Genomic DNA, 18,316 nt, shown 5'->3' with positions numbered 1-18,316 from the left:
ACCACACACGTGCACACACACACGCACACACATACATCCCACAAGACTTTTCTCTTAGTAGCCCTATTCCTTGCAACACATTCCTATTATGAAGCATGTGGCAGCTACTAAACAGGCAGCTAGGTAAGAAATGTGATACAGTCAAAGAGGTTTTTTTTTTTTGGTCTTTTGAGATAGACTCAAGTGGTGGCTCAGGATGACCTCAAACCTTCCTAAGTGGCACAAGCTGGCTTTAACTCACTATACTCCTGCCTCAGCCTTTGCCATGCTGAGATCAAGGGCAAGAATGTAAAGTGACATCCTTATCCTTCCTTTAATCTCAAGAGTCTATGAAGGCTATCACAGAGAGACCCCTGCCTATTCACTCACTGCCTCACCAGCAGTTTGAGGTGTCTATGCCTGTCCTTCGTGTTGTGCGTGCACCCTACCTGTGCACATGAGTCAGTTTTCTTCCTTGTAAACAAGACACCCAATCACTCATTCCCCTCCAAAACCCCGAGCAGCTGCCCACTTACCACAAACTTCACAAAAGCATTCAAGACACACGTGTCCTTCTATACCATCCACACAACCCTTTATTCATTCAGTCAGCAAGTATTCACTACATGCCAGCCTCTGTGGTTGCAGCTAACACCTGTCAAAACATCTGTCTACGTGACACAACAGCCCAAAGCATTTGTCCATGTCTGTGGAGTTCATGTTATAACTGGGGCAACAGAGAGAGCAGCAGTGGTCACAAACCAGGAAACTGTGAAAGAAACAGGGACTGAGGTGGGCTTTCCCTGGAACAGATGCCTGGGACAGCACTTCCCAATGGGGCACTCAACAGACCCAAGTACTAGTTGACAGCACTGTGTCCCCACCCTTCACCCTTCAAAAGACCCACAAGTGAAAACACACACTCCCAAACAGCAAGAGTCAGTCTGACTGAAGCAGAGAGCAGCAGAGCAGTAAGGGGAGGCCGTAGGAGCAGGGACAGGACAAGGATCTGTGCAGAGCACACTAGGCTGTCTAGGCTAAATTACAAAGACCTCTGCCTGTAAGGTACACATGAGATGGAATGACAGCTGTTATTCACAGTCTCCCAGGGACAAATGTGACGTGACACACATAGGGGTCACATTCTCAGGTTCCTTTATCCCCAAGGAGGAAATACTGAGGTTGTAACCCACACTTTCTGCAGAGCTTTCAACAGGACTAAACAAACTCATCTGAGTGCATGCCACTTGACTTTCTTGCCTACAACACTGCTGGCTTTTCCTGGCAACACCTCTAAATACATGTACATGAATACTGATCTCAATGTCTGTCCCCAGGAAACCCAAACACAGAAATCTTCCAGTTTTACACGGCATGGGGCTTGATTTATTTTAACAATCATGTGAGACTGCTAAAGTACTGATATTTCATGTGTGAAAATTCTTCTCACATTTTCATGCTTTTACAAATGCTGAGTGGGTTCTGTGTATGAAAATGACTCAGTTCTTCCCTTTCTGTTGGGGGGGGGGCTACTCATCTTTCAAAACACCAGCTCAAATGGCTGCACGCCCTCATCCCAGCCTCTATGACAAGGAGAGCAGTCTGTACAGAACTGATCTATCTTTATGGAGACTGGCTGTATCTGTAAGGAGTGCAGAGAGGCTGCGTGCTCACAAGCATACACTGTAACACACCTGCTAACACTTACTTGGGGGAGAGCACCGGAGGACTGACAAAGGACCGAAGTGCGTCTTTTACCATATCCTGCATGAGGTGAGTTCCAAAGACCTTTTTGTTATCCACGAGGAAAGTGGTCTTAAAGCAAGAATTAGACATATCAGTGTTACTTCTGCTGCCATATGCAGCTGTCACCACTAAGACAGACAGACAGACAGACAGACAGACACACACACAATCTTCCTGTAAACACTACAGAATACAAAGGGATTAAAACTCAAACACAGGCAGATACTTTTTAAGTCAATTTGTAAACCCTTTTTAAATTTTTTATTTATGTGTCTGGATATATGTCTGTGCACCACACGCACACATGCCTGTGAAGGTCAGAGGAGGTGTCAGGTCTTCCAGGATGTGAGTTACAAATGGTTGAGAGCAGCCACGTGGGTGCTGGGAACCCATCTCAGGTCTTCTGGAAGAGCAGCCAGTGCTCCTAGTCACCAAGTCATCTCTCCAGCCCCTATTAGTCCTTATTTAAGGTGCATTTTGATAGAGATAAATAACATATAAAAAAGTGTAATTCCTAAAGTCAAGAACAATAAGGTAAAGTTGAAGGAGTCAAAAGACTGAATCACAATAGACGTTTGCTAAAAACATAATGCTATGCAATTACTTGGTGACACTGGGCAATCAACTAAATTTTATATATTGGAAGTCTATACAACAGAGGACTGATTTAAAAGAAAATTTCCATTGGTTGCACCAATTCAGGTCAATCATTTTTGCCAATACCAGTGTTGGATAGTGTGCAACCTTTCACCTCATTATTTTGTTCCTTCCAGGCTGCTTTTACTCTTAGTTCCTGTCCCTTCCCACATACATTTGAGATTGTAGACGTGTACCCAAGTGTATGCTGTCATTTTGAATGATATTACTATCAATTTGCAGCACAGACCAATCTGGGGAAAAGTGACATCTTAAAAACATCAATTCTTTCAATTAATAGAAAAGGTTTATACCTTCAGTTATTTAGAAGGTTCCTGATTTTTCCAGCACTATTTTGTATTTTCAGCAGACAGATCTTAAAGATTCTTGTGTACATACCTAGGCTTTTCATTTTTATGCTGTTACATATACTACTTTTTACCTCATATAAAAATCCTTTTAGTTGGGGGGGGAGGGAGCACACATGAACCATGCATGACTCAAGTATGGCAGTCAGAGGAGATCTTTGTGGCTCTGGGGATGGAACTCGGTGGCCAGGCATGCATGACACCTGCAGCTCTCAAGTCCTCATCTCACTGGCTCAACAGCATTGATGACATCGCTCATCTTTTGCTGTGCACTGCAGGTATATGGAGGTAACTTCTTTTTGTCTATAGAGCTTATTAAATTCAACCACCCTTTCTAGTAAGTTCTTTGTAGACCCCTTGGCATTCTGCACAGAAAATCTGCTGTGTGTGTGTAAAATAATTTTCCAGCCACATCCATTGGCCTTACTGCACTGGCTGCCATTTGAGTAGCAAGAGGAAGTGAAGGGATGACAGGGACTGCTCAGCAGACAGTCTCAAGAGGAATAAGTTAATGTTCATCTTGTAAAGCATGGCGGTGGCTGTAGGATTGTCTGTACAGACCCTTTATTAAGAATGTTGTTGTCTACTCCTGTTTCTGTTTTTTTTTTTTTAAATCATGAATTGATGTTAATACTGTTATATTTTTCTTAATTTACTGAGATTTCCAATTGGACAGTAAAGTATACCAACTTTCAAATGCTGAACCATACTTGCATTCCCAGGACTAACCCCACTGGTCATGATGTAATTATACCTCTATATACTACTGCCTTGATACTACACTGCTCTCTGTTATAAGGAACACTGTTCTGTAGCTTCTCGTGTTTATAACGTTAGCTTCGCTTTGTTTTTGACTTAATATTAGTCTCAGATTATAACTCTTCTAGTCTCTGGAAGGGACTATGTAAAACTGGCTTAGAATTTTCATTGTTGGAATGTTTTTAACTATTAATTCAATTTATTTAATAGATTCAGGGTTGTTCAAATTATGACTTAAGTTTTTCGAGTCTTTTGTTAAAAAAAATACATTTGTTTTGTCTAAGAAGTTTTAGACATAGTGTTATGTACAATGCTCCTTTTTCCCAATGTTTCTAACCAGACTTCAGTTGCAATGTTTTCCCTATGGTCTTGGTCAATATTTTACTGATTTTTGCTAACCTTTGTTGTTTCCTTTTTTCTTGTTCAATTTGCCCTTTTTGTTCATCTTGTTTCTGAAGATGACAGTTTCAGTGAGTAACATGTTCTTCATTTTGAGTATGTATGTGTTTGTATGTGGGTGGTATGCACATGCAGGTGGAGGTCAGAGGTCAACCGTAGGTGCTGTTAGCTGGCCAGTTAGCCCTAGCCTTTTCACATGGCCTCTGGGGATCAAGCTCCAGGTCTCATGTATGTGCGTGAGCACTTTACTACCTGAGCCATATTCCAGTCCTAGCCCCTCCTTTAAGTCTAACAGTGCTAAGTGCTTTAGCTGTATGATACATTTTTGCGTACTTTTAATTTCCCATGCTTCCCCTTTTCTACTTCCGTGTGCACGTGCACCTTTGTGTGTGCGTGTGCATGTATGTTTTGCCTGAGTACACATGTATCCACATATGCGCATGTCTGTGTAGACAACTGGAGGCCCCAAGGCTGACTCCAGGAATTGCCCTGGACCACTTGCTTTTCCATCTCACTCACTGAGGCAGGTCTCCAATCACACCAGAGCTCACGGATGTGCTTAGTGTTACTGGACAGCTTGCTCTGGGGATATCCTGTCTCTACTTTCCAAGGCTGCAGGTACACGCAGGTCACCACATGACCCAATAACCCTGTGGGCTCAGGGATACAAGTGCTGGCCTTCAGGCTTGTGTGGCAGGTACACTAACCACGGTGTCACGTTTCTGCCACATTTATTTAATTCAGTGTTTCCAATGTCCCTCAAAACAGGTGTGATCTGAGAGTTATTTAAGTGTTATTTAATTTCTCACTATTTAGAGTTACTTCCCCCTGGCTACCTTCTTCTTCTTGAGTAGCACTTTGATTCTAAACTTGGTCAGAAAGCAAGTTATCTTGTATGCTCACTTCTTACAGAACTCCTGAGGTTTGTTTTGTGGCCCAGCATAGCACCCAAGTCAGTGTTTAAATGGGTGGAGGGAGGGACACAGTAGTGCAGCACTCACACAGGCCTAGACAGACAAAACAATGCAGGATCACCACCTTTAACAACAGCACCTACTTTTTGTTCATCAACCAATGAAAGAGTGGAACTTACTTGCAACAGAGACCTTGAAAGAACACATGGTGACTGTTCACTAAATTCACAGAAAAAGTCCTAATAGAGAAAAAGCAGTATTGTTAGGAGATCAAACAAAAGCCAGGGATGTTTGCATATAAAATATAATATTTTCTGGAAAAAAGTCCTATTAGTGTTAAAATAAAGAATTAAAGGTCAGTTTTATTTAAAAAAATGTTTAATTACACCAAAGGGTTGACTTCAGAGTCTACAAACCCTTTTCAGGATCTGACCAAATAGAAGTGTGGGCATACCCACATAGAATTTGCACACCAAGATAACAGCGTCAACAAGCTAGGTGATGAAAAACCTTAGCTGTTATTTAAAAGTATGGGTGGGGGTGGGGGGACAGGACTAGAGAGGATTCAGAGATTTAAGAGAGTAAATCCTTTCTCTTGTGAGGACCCAATTGTGGTTCCCAGCACATTAGGCGGCTTGCAATGCCAATGCCAAGCGGATGTGACACCACTAGCCTTCAAGGACTCAAGCATCCATGTGCACACATCCACACACAAACACACACATACACATAACTTAAAATAATGAAAACAAACCTTAAAAAAGAAAGTATCACCAATAACTAGGTAACTGGTATTGCTTAGAGTGAAGATCAAGAAATACAGGTTTACATAAGAGGGAAAAGACAAGAAAATGAACAAAAACATTAACATTTAAAATTAAAGAGACAGTGGCTAGCGTATTTTCTGAACCTTCCAATTTTCATATGTATGAATTTAAGTATCTGAAATGGTTAAAGATAGGTATGTGGGTTTTGGGATGCCTACAATAGTGCTGCAGGCTGGCAGTGAGAAGGAAAAAGAGACGTGTGTTCCCAGGTGATGTCACCATGGAAAGCAGAGTCTGAACCCCACATAGCACCTGTCAACAACAGAGATGGCACCAGTTACTGTATCAAAGCCCCAGAACATAACTTTATACTCACCAGAATACAATGTAAGTTCGGTAAGTTCACGACTTCACAGACTGTTTTTATTCTGTCTATTAATCTTGAGAAATAGTTGACCATTTCTTCTCTTTTAATTATTTTTGCATAGCGAGGGAAGGTGGGTGGAAGTAGCCTCTGGTTAACAAGGGGCTCAAAACCCATCATAATTGGATGGTCTAAAGAAGAAGGAGGAAAGTAAAATTTCCAATCAAAACTATTAAATATAAAGAGGAAACGCCCAAATTTTAAAGGCATTTCCAAATTCTAATCACAAAAATCTAGTAAATTTTATAACTGACAACTAATTTTGTATCCATATATAAGTTCAAATGAGATTCAGTAAACTTCATATTGTACTTCTGAGCCACATGATGGTGGCAGAAGTTAGCGCCAAAGCTGCAGCAGCGGAGATTCAACAAAAGCCAGGGCAGCCAACTGAGTCAGATCTCCACCCTGAGAGGAGACATAACTTCTAGACCTGTCTGCAGGGACTCTAAGGCTAACCCAGTTCTAAGTGCAGGGGCCTTCTGGAGTACAACTTTGTGTGAGCTGCACCACTGAGCCTCCTGCAAGAGTCAGGACAAACACAGCTGCTGATTACCTGCACTGGACGAGGAGCCTAAGGGAAAGCTGCTGGCTCTGGGGAATCAAAGGGAAATCAAAAGCCGAGGATACAAGACAGAGCAATCATCTCTTGGCCACTGCAGACTTACACCTTCACAGTGCACTCACTCTGTTCTGCCTCACAATAAGCCCCCCTAGCCTTTACACTACACCATGCGACTCATCTGAATTCTTTTAATGGAGATGATCACAAGAGCAGACGAGAGGATTCCAGAGTAGAACCCTGGTGACATCATCACTGCTCACACTAGTGTACCTCAGGCTTTCTCTTAACCTGGAATTTGAAATGAGATATACAGCCTTGAAGAAGCATTTACACAATCTACATCCAAAGCTGTGCTCATCCACAAACAAGCTACACCCTAAGAATACAGTTTTAGATGTCAGTGAGATGAAACTAAGGCTTCCCAGTTATACTGTGAAGAGTCAGAAACTGACTGACTCAACACCCCAAGCAGCGCTCTGCTGCCCCAGACCTGTCTCACCTTTGCAGCTGCTCCCAGGCCCGGGCTTTCTTCTCTATGAATTATTCTTAGACGAGACAAGTATAACGGCAGACAGACTCAGATGAAAACCCTTAGCCCACAGCTTTCTCCTCACCTGTTCAGTGGACATTTCTATGTGGCATCCCACATTATCTCAAAAGGCAACTGCAAACACTGTCTTTCTCCAAACACTGTCTCTCTCAGAAAACAGGAACTCAGCCTCACCGTCCTGAAGACGGCAACCTCGTCTCCTGCCAGTGCTTCCCCCGCCTTTCACTTCTTGCTCCCCTTTGACGTTGTGTGACTGCTCCTTCACTTCACCAATCCTACTCATTGCCACCTCAACCCTCTGTGTAAAACACAGCCTGAATTTTCCCTATCACAGAAGCTTTCAAAAATGTATTTTTTATTTATGTATAGATGTGTGCCTGCATGAGTTTACGTGAGTCACGTGCAACCAGGAGCCCATGGAGGTCAAAGACATCAGATGCCCTGGAACTGAAGTTATAGACAGTTGTGAGTCACCGGTAGGTGCTGGGAATCAAATCCAGATCCTCTGCAAGAGCAGTCAGCACTCTTAACTCTGTACCATCTCTCCAAACTCCCATGTGTCCCAAAAGTTTTGTCCATTCCCCCTTCTGTACAGTACAGTGCCCTAACAGAGCACTGGGAAGAGCTCAGTGGTTTCCTGAGACTCAACAGAAAAAATCAGATAGCTCTTTGGCTCTATGAGGGCTGTTTTTCTATTTTGTTTGTTTGTTTGTTTAAGTATGTATCGGTGTTTTGTCTACATACATGCCTGTTTGTTATGTGTGTGCATTGCCCGTGGAGTCCAGAAGAGGGCGTCAGATCCCCAGGACCAGAGTTATAGACAGTTGTGAGCTGCCATGTGAGGATGCTGGGAGTTGAACCTGGTCCTGTGGAAGAGCCATGAGTGTTCTCTCCAGTCCTATGAGATGTGGTTCACGAATCCATCACATGTAGGGAGATTATACACACAAATCCCCTTCCCAAGTCACTGACTTTATCATGTTATGTGAGGAAAAAATAAAAAAGCTTTGCTCCCATTTACAATTCACTTAGGCATATCATTATCCCATATACATCTGCACTCTTTAAAAATAATTTTGCTGGATGATGGTGGTACACGCCTTTAATCCCAGCACTAAGGAAGCTGAGACAGGCAGTTCTCTTGAGTTTGAGGCTAGCCTCATCTACAAAGTAAGTTCCAGGATAACCAGGACTACACAGAGAAACCCTATTTTGAAAAAAACAAAACAAAACAAAATAACGACAACAAAAAATTTAAGCTGAGAACTGGGGGGGATATAGCTCAGCAGCAGACAGCTTGCCTGGAATGCATGAGGCTCTGAGTCCAATCCCAACAACACAAACACACCAAACTGGACATGGGTCTTGGTGACAAACACCTGTAATCCCGGCACTTGCAACGCTGTGGCAGGAGAAACTGAGAGTAACCTTTTTTTTAACATAAGTCAGAAATTATCAAGAAATGTTCTTTAGTTCTTAATACACAGACTCTTAGGCCTCATACAAGCAGGCAACTCAATGCGTAACAGTTGTTCCTGCTGCTGTGAGAAGCAATTGAGGAGATGAGAAAGGCTCACCTGGCTCACAATTACAGGTCACAGTCCATCACTGCAGGGAACTCAGGGCAGCACAAACCTGCAGCAGCTGTCATAGCCACAACTGAGAGCAGAGAGAATAAAACGCATGCAAGTTTGCTCTCTGCTCTGCTAACACAAATAAATAAAAGACTGATACTGGGGTTCAACCTGAAGATCAGGGAAGCAAAGCAGCCGGCCACTAGCTCTCACTTCAAGCTCAGGCTGAAAGGGCTGATCCATGCAAGAGCTCTTCACCAAGCCTCAAACTGCTGCCTCTCCTCAGTGTGGCTAGAGAATGAATGACTCCTATTGAATACTAAAGACCCTGCTTCTATCTTTTATACCCCTCTAGTGCTGGGACTAAAGGTGTGTGATCTGTTTCATTTTTAGAATGATTTAATCTCATGTATCCCTGGGTGGCCTTGAACTCAGAGAGATCCATCTACCTCTTAATCCTGAGTCCTAGGATTAAAGGTGTGTACCAGCACCTCCTAGCTTCTGACTTCTGAGATCAAAGGTGTGTGCCTGGCTTCTATGGCTGTGGCTGACCCTGTTTTCTAAATCCTCAGGCAAGCTTTAATAAATCATAAATAATGTGGCACCACATGGCTCCCTTCCTCCATCCTTACATGCTTCAGGACCCAGCCTAGGGAATGGTGCCACCCACAGTGGTAGTAGACACAGCCACCTCAATATAATAAAGAAAATTCCCAGACACATGCCCAAAAGCTAATCCCAACACAGAATTTCAGTAATCACAAGCAAGCTACTTTTATGTATTAAATCATTTTTTATAAACATTTCCCGAACTAGCTGAGTCTCAGAGTTGTGGATATTTTACAATTCAATAATATTAAGACTATAAATGATATTAAGACTATCTCATGGGTTTTAGGGATAATCAGTGCTGCTGTATACTCTAAAATGTTGACCCACTGGTGAATTTTACAGCAAAGATATATCACTCCCATTAAACCTTATTTCACATATAAAATATATGAAGCATCAAATGTCAAGTGTTCTATCCTAAGTGTCCAGAATCTCATGCACAATTCTAGTGCAGTGTGAAGGCAGGCACCTGTGAGTACAATGAACCTCAGGAACACTAGGCCTGCCTTGTGGAGTGAGGTAGACTTTCTCAAAGAAATAAAGAAAGGAGATGTTAAAAAACTAAGTTACTGCTGGCATCATACTACAAACAAAAGACAGGGTATATATACAGAGTCCAACAGTAACAAGATAGGGTCAAGTTTAATCAATTGTTTTCAACATAGACTAAATCTACAAAGAAGCCTAAAGCACCCTTAAGTATTCAGAGGAAATATCGCAAAAGTACAGACAGACTGACTTAAATTAAAGTCAGAGCTAACTGTATAACATGTTTTGATAAAGAAAATATAAGAGCAAACATTGAGAATTACCTCCTTTGGTAGTGCCATTCTGAGCCTGGATGCCATGATGCAATGAAGTGTGGATGGCAGACAGAAGGTCTGCTGCTTGGACCATTAGTTTCTGAGCCTCTGCAACAGCACTGGTCTAGCAAACAAATCACCGAAAACACACACGTTAACTGAAAGACAGAGAAGAGGAGGTTCTACAACAGCACTGAGATCCAGTGCACACTGCGCTAACACACAGAAGAGGAGATCCTCCAACAGCACTGAGATCCAGTGCACACTGCGCTAACACACAGAAGAGGAGATCCTACAACAGCACTGAGATCCAGCGCACACTGCGCTAACATGGATCCTCACAAAGCAGTCACTTAATGCAGGATGCCCAAATCCTGACAGGATACAAAGCATTTCCCTCAAATGTATATCTTATTTGATACATTAAAAAATGAAATGGTAAATATTTCTGATTTACAGTATAAGCTTACTTTTTAAAATAAAAGATCAGAGATATAGTCAATTGTGACAAGGCAAAAAATTCCAATACTATTCAATCATTCACAAGTATGGGGTGGGAGGAATCCAGGAAATAGAATTACCTGATACAGTATTTATCTATCTATAGGTACAACTGTAAAGCAACAATCACTTTTCACAGAAGCATTGGTATGACTGTGGTGCAACTACACCAAAGGTAGAGAACTGTGAGAACAGGGGGGCACTGATCAAAACTGACCCAATTACGGTGATTCTCTTACCTCCTTCTTAGTAAAGGCTATAAGCACTGTCAGCAGCACGCGGGTGAACTTCACTCTGCTGAATGCCGCCAGGCATTGCTGGTGCTGGAAACACAGAAGTCTGGTGAGAAGCAGAGCAACTACATTTTAACATTTGGAACTCCTATGTCTTTGTGCCAGTTACTCACTAGAGCAAACAGGCCTCTACTTGGCTTTTTACATGCTTAGGAAACAAGCCACCAAACACTAGTTAAAAAACAAAGTCTACTCCTCTGCAACAAAAGAAACTGTGCTGCACTCTTTCTTCAATTCAAAGTCAGGACTAGACCATTATCTCAAAAACAAGCAGTTAGCAGCAACTTTTGAGAGTATGGAAATTTTTGATTTTGCTAAGTTTTGAAATACATCTATAATTGATCTTTTTTTTTTTTTTTCAGTTCCTGCTTCCCAGGAATTGTGAAGAGTTTTGAAATCAGATAATGAAAAAAGTTGCATTACCACTCTATAGCTCAAACTAGAAGCTCCTTGTAATGCCCAGTTAAAGAAGTACCATGAAAGGGCTTCCACAAATCACAGTGCAGGTCAAAGAACTACAGCACTGAAGATGGGCTTCTCTGACATTATCTACAGAAAATAAGGGCAATTACTTCTAGTTCAACTTCTGGATCTCTCTCTTCTCCTTGTCGACTTCGAGTACTCTAAAATTAAAAAAAAAAAAAAAAAAGAAAGAAAGAAAATTAAGACAAATACAAACCTAGAGAACTAAGTAAGGAAAGAGGTTAATTTATTGGGCATATACAAAAATATGTGAAAGAAAGAAAAAAGGCTGTGTCCAGTGTTTACCTTTTTCCTATGATTGTTTTATGCGTGTATTTCTTTATAAAGTAGAAAGATCATGAAAAGAAGCAGGTATTAAAACAACAAAAGCAAAACAAAATAACAGTAGGAAAGTATATGGCTCACAATACCACTGTATTTAAAAGTCCCAGGACTCAGGAGGCAGAGGGATCTTTGAGTTAGAAGCCAGCCTGGTCTACAGAATGAGTTCCAGGACAGCCAGGGCTACACAGAGAAACCCTATCTCGAAACAACACCCCCCTCCAAAAAAAACCCTATCAGTTTTTAAAAAGGGCCTGGCTAAGCCTGATGGCACATGTCTTAACTCTAGCACCAACAAGACAAAGGCGAGCAGGGTGAAGTGAGTTCAAGCTCAGCCTGGTCTACATAGTGATTTCCAGGCCAGCCACAGTTACACAGTCAAACCTTGTTTCAAAAAACAAATCAAGCCCTAAATCAAAGAAAAGGAAAACAGACCTTTACTCTCCTTTGCATATCATCTTCCACATCTTTGAGCATTCCTAGAATGAGAACATTAAGTTTTAAAACAAATCAAAATGCAAAATCCACAAAGTATTGTGATTTTTCTTTGTGAATGACTTATACCTGTAACTCGAAGATCTGTCACACTGTTTGCCATTTTAAATCCGTACGTCATTGACTGGAAATCTTCCTAAACAAAAAAGGAGCGATTATGCTCTCGGATAGAAACGTCTCAACACTGCTAGTGACTATTAGAAACAGCTTGTCTCAATACTGCAGGCCTTCCTTGTAGGCACACAATTAGACACCTTGACATTAATACTGCTTTCTGTCCTTGGCTTTAGCTGCTGGTTAGTGGTCTAGAGGTTAAGTACTCTCAAGTGGCATCACTCAAAGAAAACAGCAAAATTGCATTTGATAGCCTGTGGGTTAAACAAAACAAAACAAAACAAAACAAGTTGGGTGCATGCCTTTAATACCAGCACTTGGGAGGCAGAGACAAGATAATCTCTGAGTCTGAGGCTAGCCTTGTCTACAGACCCAGTTCCAGGACAGCCAGGGCTACACAGAGAAATCCTGTCTAGAAAAACCAAGAACAAATCATGGATCTCCAGCCCCTTCTCTCAAAATTTCACTGCTGAGACAATTAAGGGATTTGTTGGGCTCACTCTAAAGAATGAATTTAACATTATCTGGTGGATTATTTCTCCCTGTATTATAATTTCTACAAATATATATAATTAAACCCTGGCAGAATTCTGGGATGCTTAGTAAAAGCAATGAGCATGTGTCTGGGAGAAAGAGCCAAGCATCACCTAAGGAAAGAGACAAAGTGCAAGCCGTACAAAGAGCAGTGTGACACATGCGGCTGAGTCTTCCAGAAATCTCAGGTGCCGTTTCAGAGCCAGCTTCTCCTCCAGGTACAGTGGACACCCTCTCTACCTTCCCTTGGACAGCTTGTTCTCAAGCCTTACACATCCAAAAAGAGCCTGATGTCTACTTTCCCAAATGGCCACTCTAGCTCCACCTCCTAACCCCTGACCACATGTACAGGAAACCTAAATGTCTGACCTACAAGTTTCACCTAATCACTTCTCATATCTCTTTCTACCTTAAGTTGTCATCACCTCTCATTCCTGCTTACCAGATACATCTGTCACCTGCCACAATTGCCTCTGCTATAATTTTCTTGGGGGGGGGGAGGGTTGGTGATGATGGGGTGGGGACAACACACTTTATAGCCCTAGTTGGCTTGGAATTCATAGAGATCAGCTTGCCTCTGCTTCCTGGGTGCTGGGATAAAAAGTATGTACCAGCATCTATGGACTAGTCCTTGTTGTAATGTATTAAACTACCAAATGTCAGAAGTCTCAGCCTCATTCCCAAAGTATGTCTTTAAGAATATCTTCAAGGTATATATTCCAGCCCACAGGGTCAGTCCTCAACTGGCAGTTTTTCTCCTGCATCCCCTCTTAACACACTTGCATGTCCCTTAGCTCACATTAATTCTCCTCCTCACAGAGCCCATCACCACATGACATCTCATTGGTACTTATTTACTTATACGTTGTCCCAAAGAAGATATCCACGAAATTAGTGCTTTGTTTAATCCACTGCTTCATCTTCAGGGCTCAGCACAGAACAAAAGTACCTATTGTTCAGAATGTGTTGATGAATGATTTTGTGCTGAGTGTTTTTTCTTTTTTGGTCAATTTGACACAAAGCTAAATGGATATGGGTAGGAATTTTAACTAAGAAAATGCCTCCATAAGTTTGGCCCCCTTAAAATTGGCAAGTCTGTTGGGTTTTGTCTTGGTTAATAAATGATGTAGGAGGCCCAGCCTCTGTGTGGTGTCACTGTTGGGCAGGTGCTCCCAGGTTGCATAGAAAAGTAGGTTGAGCAAGTCAGTAGCAGCACCCCCACCCCATGCATTCTCCTTTAGCTCCTGTTTCTAGGTTCCTGCCTTCCTTGTGAGTTCCTCCCCTGAATTTCTTTGGTGCTGGCCAGCTTATCTTCAATTCAACACACTAAACTGACTTGGGAAGAGGGACCTCAATTAAGAAAATGTCTCCCTCAGATTTGCCTGTGGGCAAGTCTGTTAATTTTCTTAATTAGTGATTGCTGTGGGAAGGGCCAGCCCACTATGGGCGGTGCCACCCCCAGGGCAGGTGGTGGTCGTAGGGTATAAGACAGCATGCTGAATATGCCAGGAGAAGCAAACCAGTAAGCAGTACACCCCAAGGACTCTGCATTAGCTCCTTCCTCAGCAATCATGTATGACATGGGAAATAAGCACTGAAATAAACTCTTTTCTCTCAAGTAGCTTTTGTTGTTTTTGTTGTTGTTGTTGTTGTTTTGTTTTTTCAAATCACAATAGAAACCCTAAATAAGACTTACTCCACAGCAGGGATCAAAATATAAAACTAATACACGGGGAATATCGTTGACTGTACAAAGTCAGAAGACATCTGCTTCATTCAGAATGAGCTAGCTACTGTTCACTCCATGGCAGCCAGGAATGAACACAAAGCCCATGGAGTCAGGGTTCCTACCTTTTCAAAAGAGAAGTGTGGGTTTTAAAATTTATCAACTATCAAATCTTACCCCCAAAACTAAGCAGGTCAACTGTGAAAAGACAAACAACCTGCTAAGTTTTAGCCAATGGACCTTAAGAAGGCTTTTCTAGGGGAACGTGGCAGGCTCTGTGCATCATTCACAAGAAGTGAGCCTGAGTCGTTGGGGCACTGGCTCCAGGGGAGACACAAAAACAAACTGCTGACACTGACATGCTTGTTCTGAAAGCTTTGTGGAATTATGGACAAACACCACAGCCACACCAGGAGGGCCAGATACTGTCTGTACCCACTATCCAGAGCAGCCTGAATCAGGGCCACGGCAGAAGAAATAGCATCTATTCCATAGGCAGCTTTACAGGGCTGTGACAGAAACTCTAAAGCAAGGAGCTGCAGGACAATCCTTTTGTAAGCTGTGAAGATGCACTGCTCTCATTGGTTTAATGAAGAGCTAACTGGCCAATAGCGAGGCAGGAAGAGGTTAGGCAGGAGAGTCAGACTGAAAGCTGGGAAGAAAGGTGGAGTTGCCAGCCAGATGCAGACGGAACAGAGCAGAGCATGGAGAAAATGAGGTAATGAGCCACGAGTCACGTGACAGCACATACATTAATAAATATGGGTTAATTGAAGTTGTAAGAACTAGTTAGTAACAAACTTAAGCTATCAGCCGAGCGTTTGTAATTAATAAGTCTCTGTGTGCTTTACTGGGGAGATGGAGGCCCCGATGGACCTTTCTACTATGAGGCCAGAAGGCTTTTTCATAACTATTCCTTAGCTATACATGTGGACAAAGGCACATATCATATACACGCATCATAGAACTATCCATCCACAGTAAATTAAGATGCCCCTCGAGCTTCTTTACCTCTTCAAAAACAGCAGCTTTGTTTACTTTTTCCCTTGCGATGTCACAGATCTTCAAAATTCCCAGAGCAAAAGCTTTCATGGCAGGATCCTCTATGAAGTCTGGGTTATGAATGTAAAGGCAGGTAAACACTGTCTGTGCCAGGGAATGGCCTTCTAGCCAAGTAATCTGAGACAGAGAGAGGAGGAGTGAATCAATCACTTACAGGGGGATACAGGTTTGCAAAGTCTAAACTGAGTCAGAGTCCTAGACCAGTATCAGTATAATTAATCTTGAGTTTGGAAAGATAATTAAAGAACAAGTCACAGAACAAGGGCTTGATTTCACTGGCTAGACTGTTACGAAGCCTATATAGGCCGAGTCTCCAAAATGCTTTGGAACACCTAACTTTTCAGATTTTCACAACACAGTACCCCTTCTGCACTGTAAGTCCTTAGCCATCTATGAGAAACACCCTTAAACCTAATAATCCAGTCTACAACATCTTAGTGTCTGATCAAAGTGGAGAAACTATATAGCTTTGAAAGCAAAGAATTCCACAACATAATCAATAAAAACTCATGGCTTAGGGAATTCAGTCTGAGATCTGACCAGGTTTTATGCTGTTTCTTCCATCATTAACAGCAGAACTGTGTCCTTTAGATTATTAAATAAACCACATAAGAGTGTTCTTGTCTCCCATATAGAACTTGCTACTCCAGCAAGACAGAGCTTTCCACAATGAAGATAAACATCTAACCCTATTTCTCCGTAAGTTGGAGGCCGGAAAGCCAACAGGTCAGAACTAACTGCCATCTCACCAAAATTATGCTGGACATTTTCACATATTTCATCCCGTGTTTCTCTAGTCCTTTCAGAAAAGAGGTTATTTTCCTCCTCCTATATGTAAGGAAGCATAGTCAACAAATTTAAATAAGTTTCCCTAGGTTTATACTGTTGCATTTTTACCTAACACTGAAGAACTATGCAGCTGGAGAAAAACATGTTACTAAAAGACAGTGAGACATGGACAAGGAATGATAAAATTAAAGTGTGAACCGAGAATGATGGTTTTGCAGAAGATTTTCCGGATGAAAAACCGTATCTTATTAAAGCCCCTACTCTTGGAAAAAGTCTCCAGAGTCTCACATAGCTGTGCTCAATTTAAAAAAACACTGCTCCCTCTGCCTACTTTTCCTCTCCATCCTTCTACAGTCAGTGACAACCTTCACGCTGGCTCTGCCTCTCTGACAACAGCAGTGCTGCCAACATTCTGGCCAAAGGCCTGAACTCCTCACAATCCCCTACCAGCCTTACTCCCCTGTACACTCCTTAGCCTCCAACCTAGGACATCAGACCCTCTCTGTCCCTGTAACACCACCCAAAACCACTGTCTAGTTGTCAGGGCTGTTTCTCTGCACATCTATTCCCACAATCTTCCCTATTCCTTTAGCAAGAGTGTATTACTAGAAGTAATAAATCTTTCAAGACAGAGACAGAATTCTGTTTGTATCCCTTTCAGCAAAGCAGCCTCAGGCATTATAATAAGATGCTGGAACCTCAAATAAGCAAAACCTGGGTGAAAAACAGCAAATGTCAATATCTAGTGTGTATGTGCTTTTGACACATCCCATTACCAATACTGCCTAAAGGACAAATCAACAAATGCTACAGACAAGTCACTCCATGTTTTTGTTGCAGAGTACAGCTAGTTCATGACAACTGATCCAAGAGCAGCAAAGCACATCTCCAAAGCCAGTCCACACCTCCCTCTGCTTCAACTGTGCTCATCTCATGGACCCTCAAGTGCACATTTCCCTTGATAACTTGAAAACAAAACAGCATTTGGATAATGGCTGTAATCTTATCTTCACTGAAACAATGCACCCATTTAACAGAACACATGACTACAGCCATGCCGGCTGGAAGACAAAGCACTGTTTCTTGTAGCTTAACTTAGCCTGTGACTCTTGTGTCTACTTGCGGAGTCCTAACTCTGCATAGTTCCATATTCAATATGGTGCACACACTTTAATTCAAAAGTTCAGGTAAGCCACAGTTTAATTAATTAGCAGTCTTATTTTAAATCTTACCAAACAGCAAAAACAGGTATCCATTATTCCTATCAATTCAGGCAAGGTGAGATCTTTAATTTTAATGGTGCCATCCTAAAAAGGAGGAAGCATACAAACAGAAAATATTTTTAAAAAGTTATTATGTACACTTGTGTTTGAATTTTAAAAGTAGGTATTTATTTTAAAAAGTCCAAAGAAAACATTAACATCTGATAACACCAAGATACCAACTTAATTTTTTGTTCTTGGGAACAAAATCCTGTTTCTTGTTCTGTCTGTGGTAGTCATGTGGAGACCAGGATGAGCTGGGACTCCTGATCCTCTTGCCTCATCTTCCCAAGAGCTGAACTGACTGTCAGGCTTGTACTACCACACCCAGTGAGATACAGGCATAAAATAAAGTTTTGTTAAACTTTATTTTAATGCACAATTGAAGAAACCACACTATCTTAAATAAGTCTTTATTGTGTCTTAAACCTAAAATAAGAAAAATCAAAGTCTAATTTGAAACAACAAAGGTCTTTATGATTAAAAAGTCAAACCTTTTTACACACGTGTCTCAGGTCTTAAGCCCAGCACTTGTGGAGTCAGGAGAAACAGAAGTTCAAGGTCTTTATCTGACAAAACTGAGTTCAATACCAGTGCACACTACACTACATGAGACTGTCTCAAGAGAGGGAGAAAAGGG

At 41.8% G+C, this 18,316-nt stretch overlaps 1 protein-coding gene across 4 annotated transcripts in view; it reads right to left on the bottom strand.

The window, feature by feature from the left end:
- Positions 1-18,316, bottom strand: part of Naa35 (N-alpha-acetyltransferase 35, NatC auxiliary subunit) — a 45,709-nt gene that overhangs the window by 14,306 nt on the left and 13,087 nt on the right. For all 4 annotated transcript variants that reach the window (XM_027409695.2, XM_027409694.2, XM_027409696.2 and 1 more), the window contains 10 exons: positions 17,647-17,721; positions 15,575-15,742; positions 12,259-12,325; positions 12,130-12,173; positions 11,463-11,513; positions 10,837-10,920; positions 10,106-10,220; positions 5,945-6,123; positions 4,981-5,040; positions 1,688-1,794 (listed from right to left, as the gene is read on the bottom strand). In XM_027409695.2, the coding sequence (XP_027265496.1) occupies positions 1,688-1,794; positions 4,981-5,040; positions 5,945-6,123; positions 10,106-10,220; positions 10,837-10,920; positions 11,463-11,513; positions 12,130-12,173; positions 12,259-12,325; positions 15,575-15,742; positions 17,647-17,721 (950 nt within the window). The remainder of the gene's footprint in view (positions 1-1,687; positions 1,795-4,980; positions 5,041-5,944; positions 6,124-10,105; positions 10,221-10,836; positions 10,921-11,462; positions 11,514-12,129; positions 12,174-12,258; positions 12,326-15,574; positions 15,743-17,646; positions 17,722-18,316) is intronic.

This window comes from Cricetulus griseus, chromosome 3, assembly GCF_003668045.3.
Source record: "Cricetulus griseus strain 17A/GY chromosome 3, alternate assembly CriGri-PICRH-1.0, whole genome shotgun sequence".
Lineage (NCBI taxonomy): Eukaryota > Metazoa > Chordata > Mammalia > Rodentia > Cricetidae > Cricetulus > Cricetulus griseus.
This window is presented reverse-complemented; position numbering and strand designations above follow the sequence as displayed.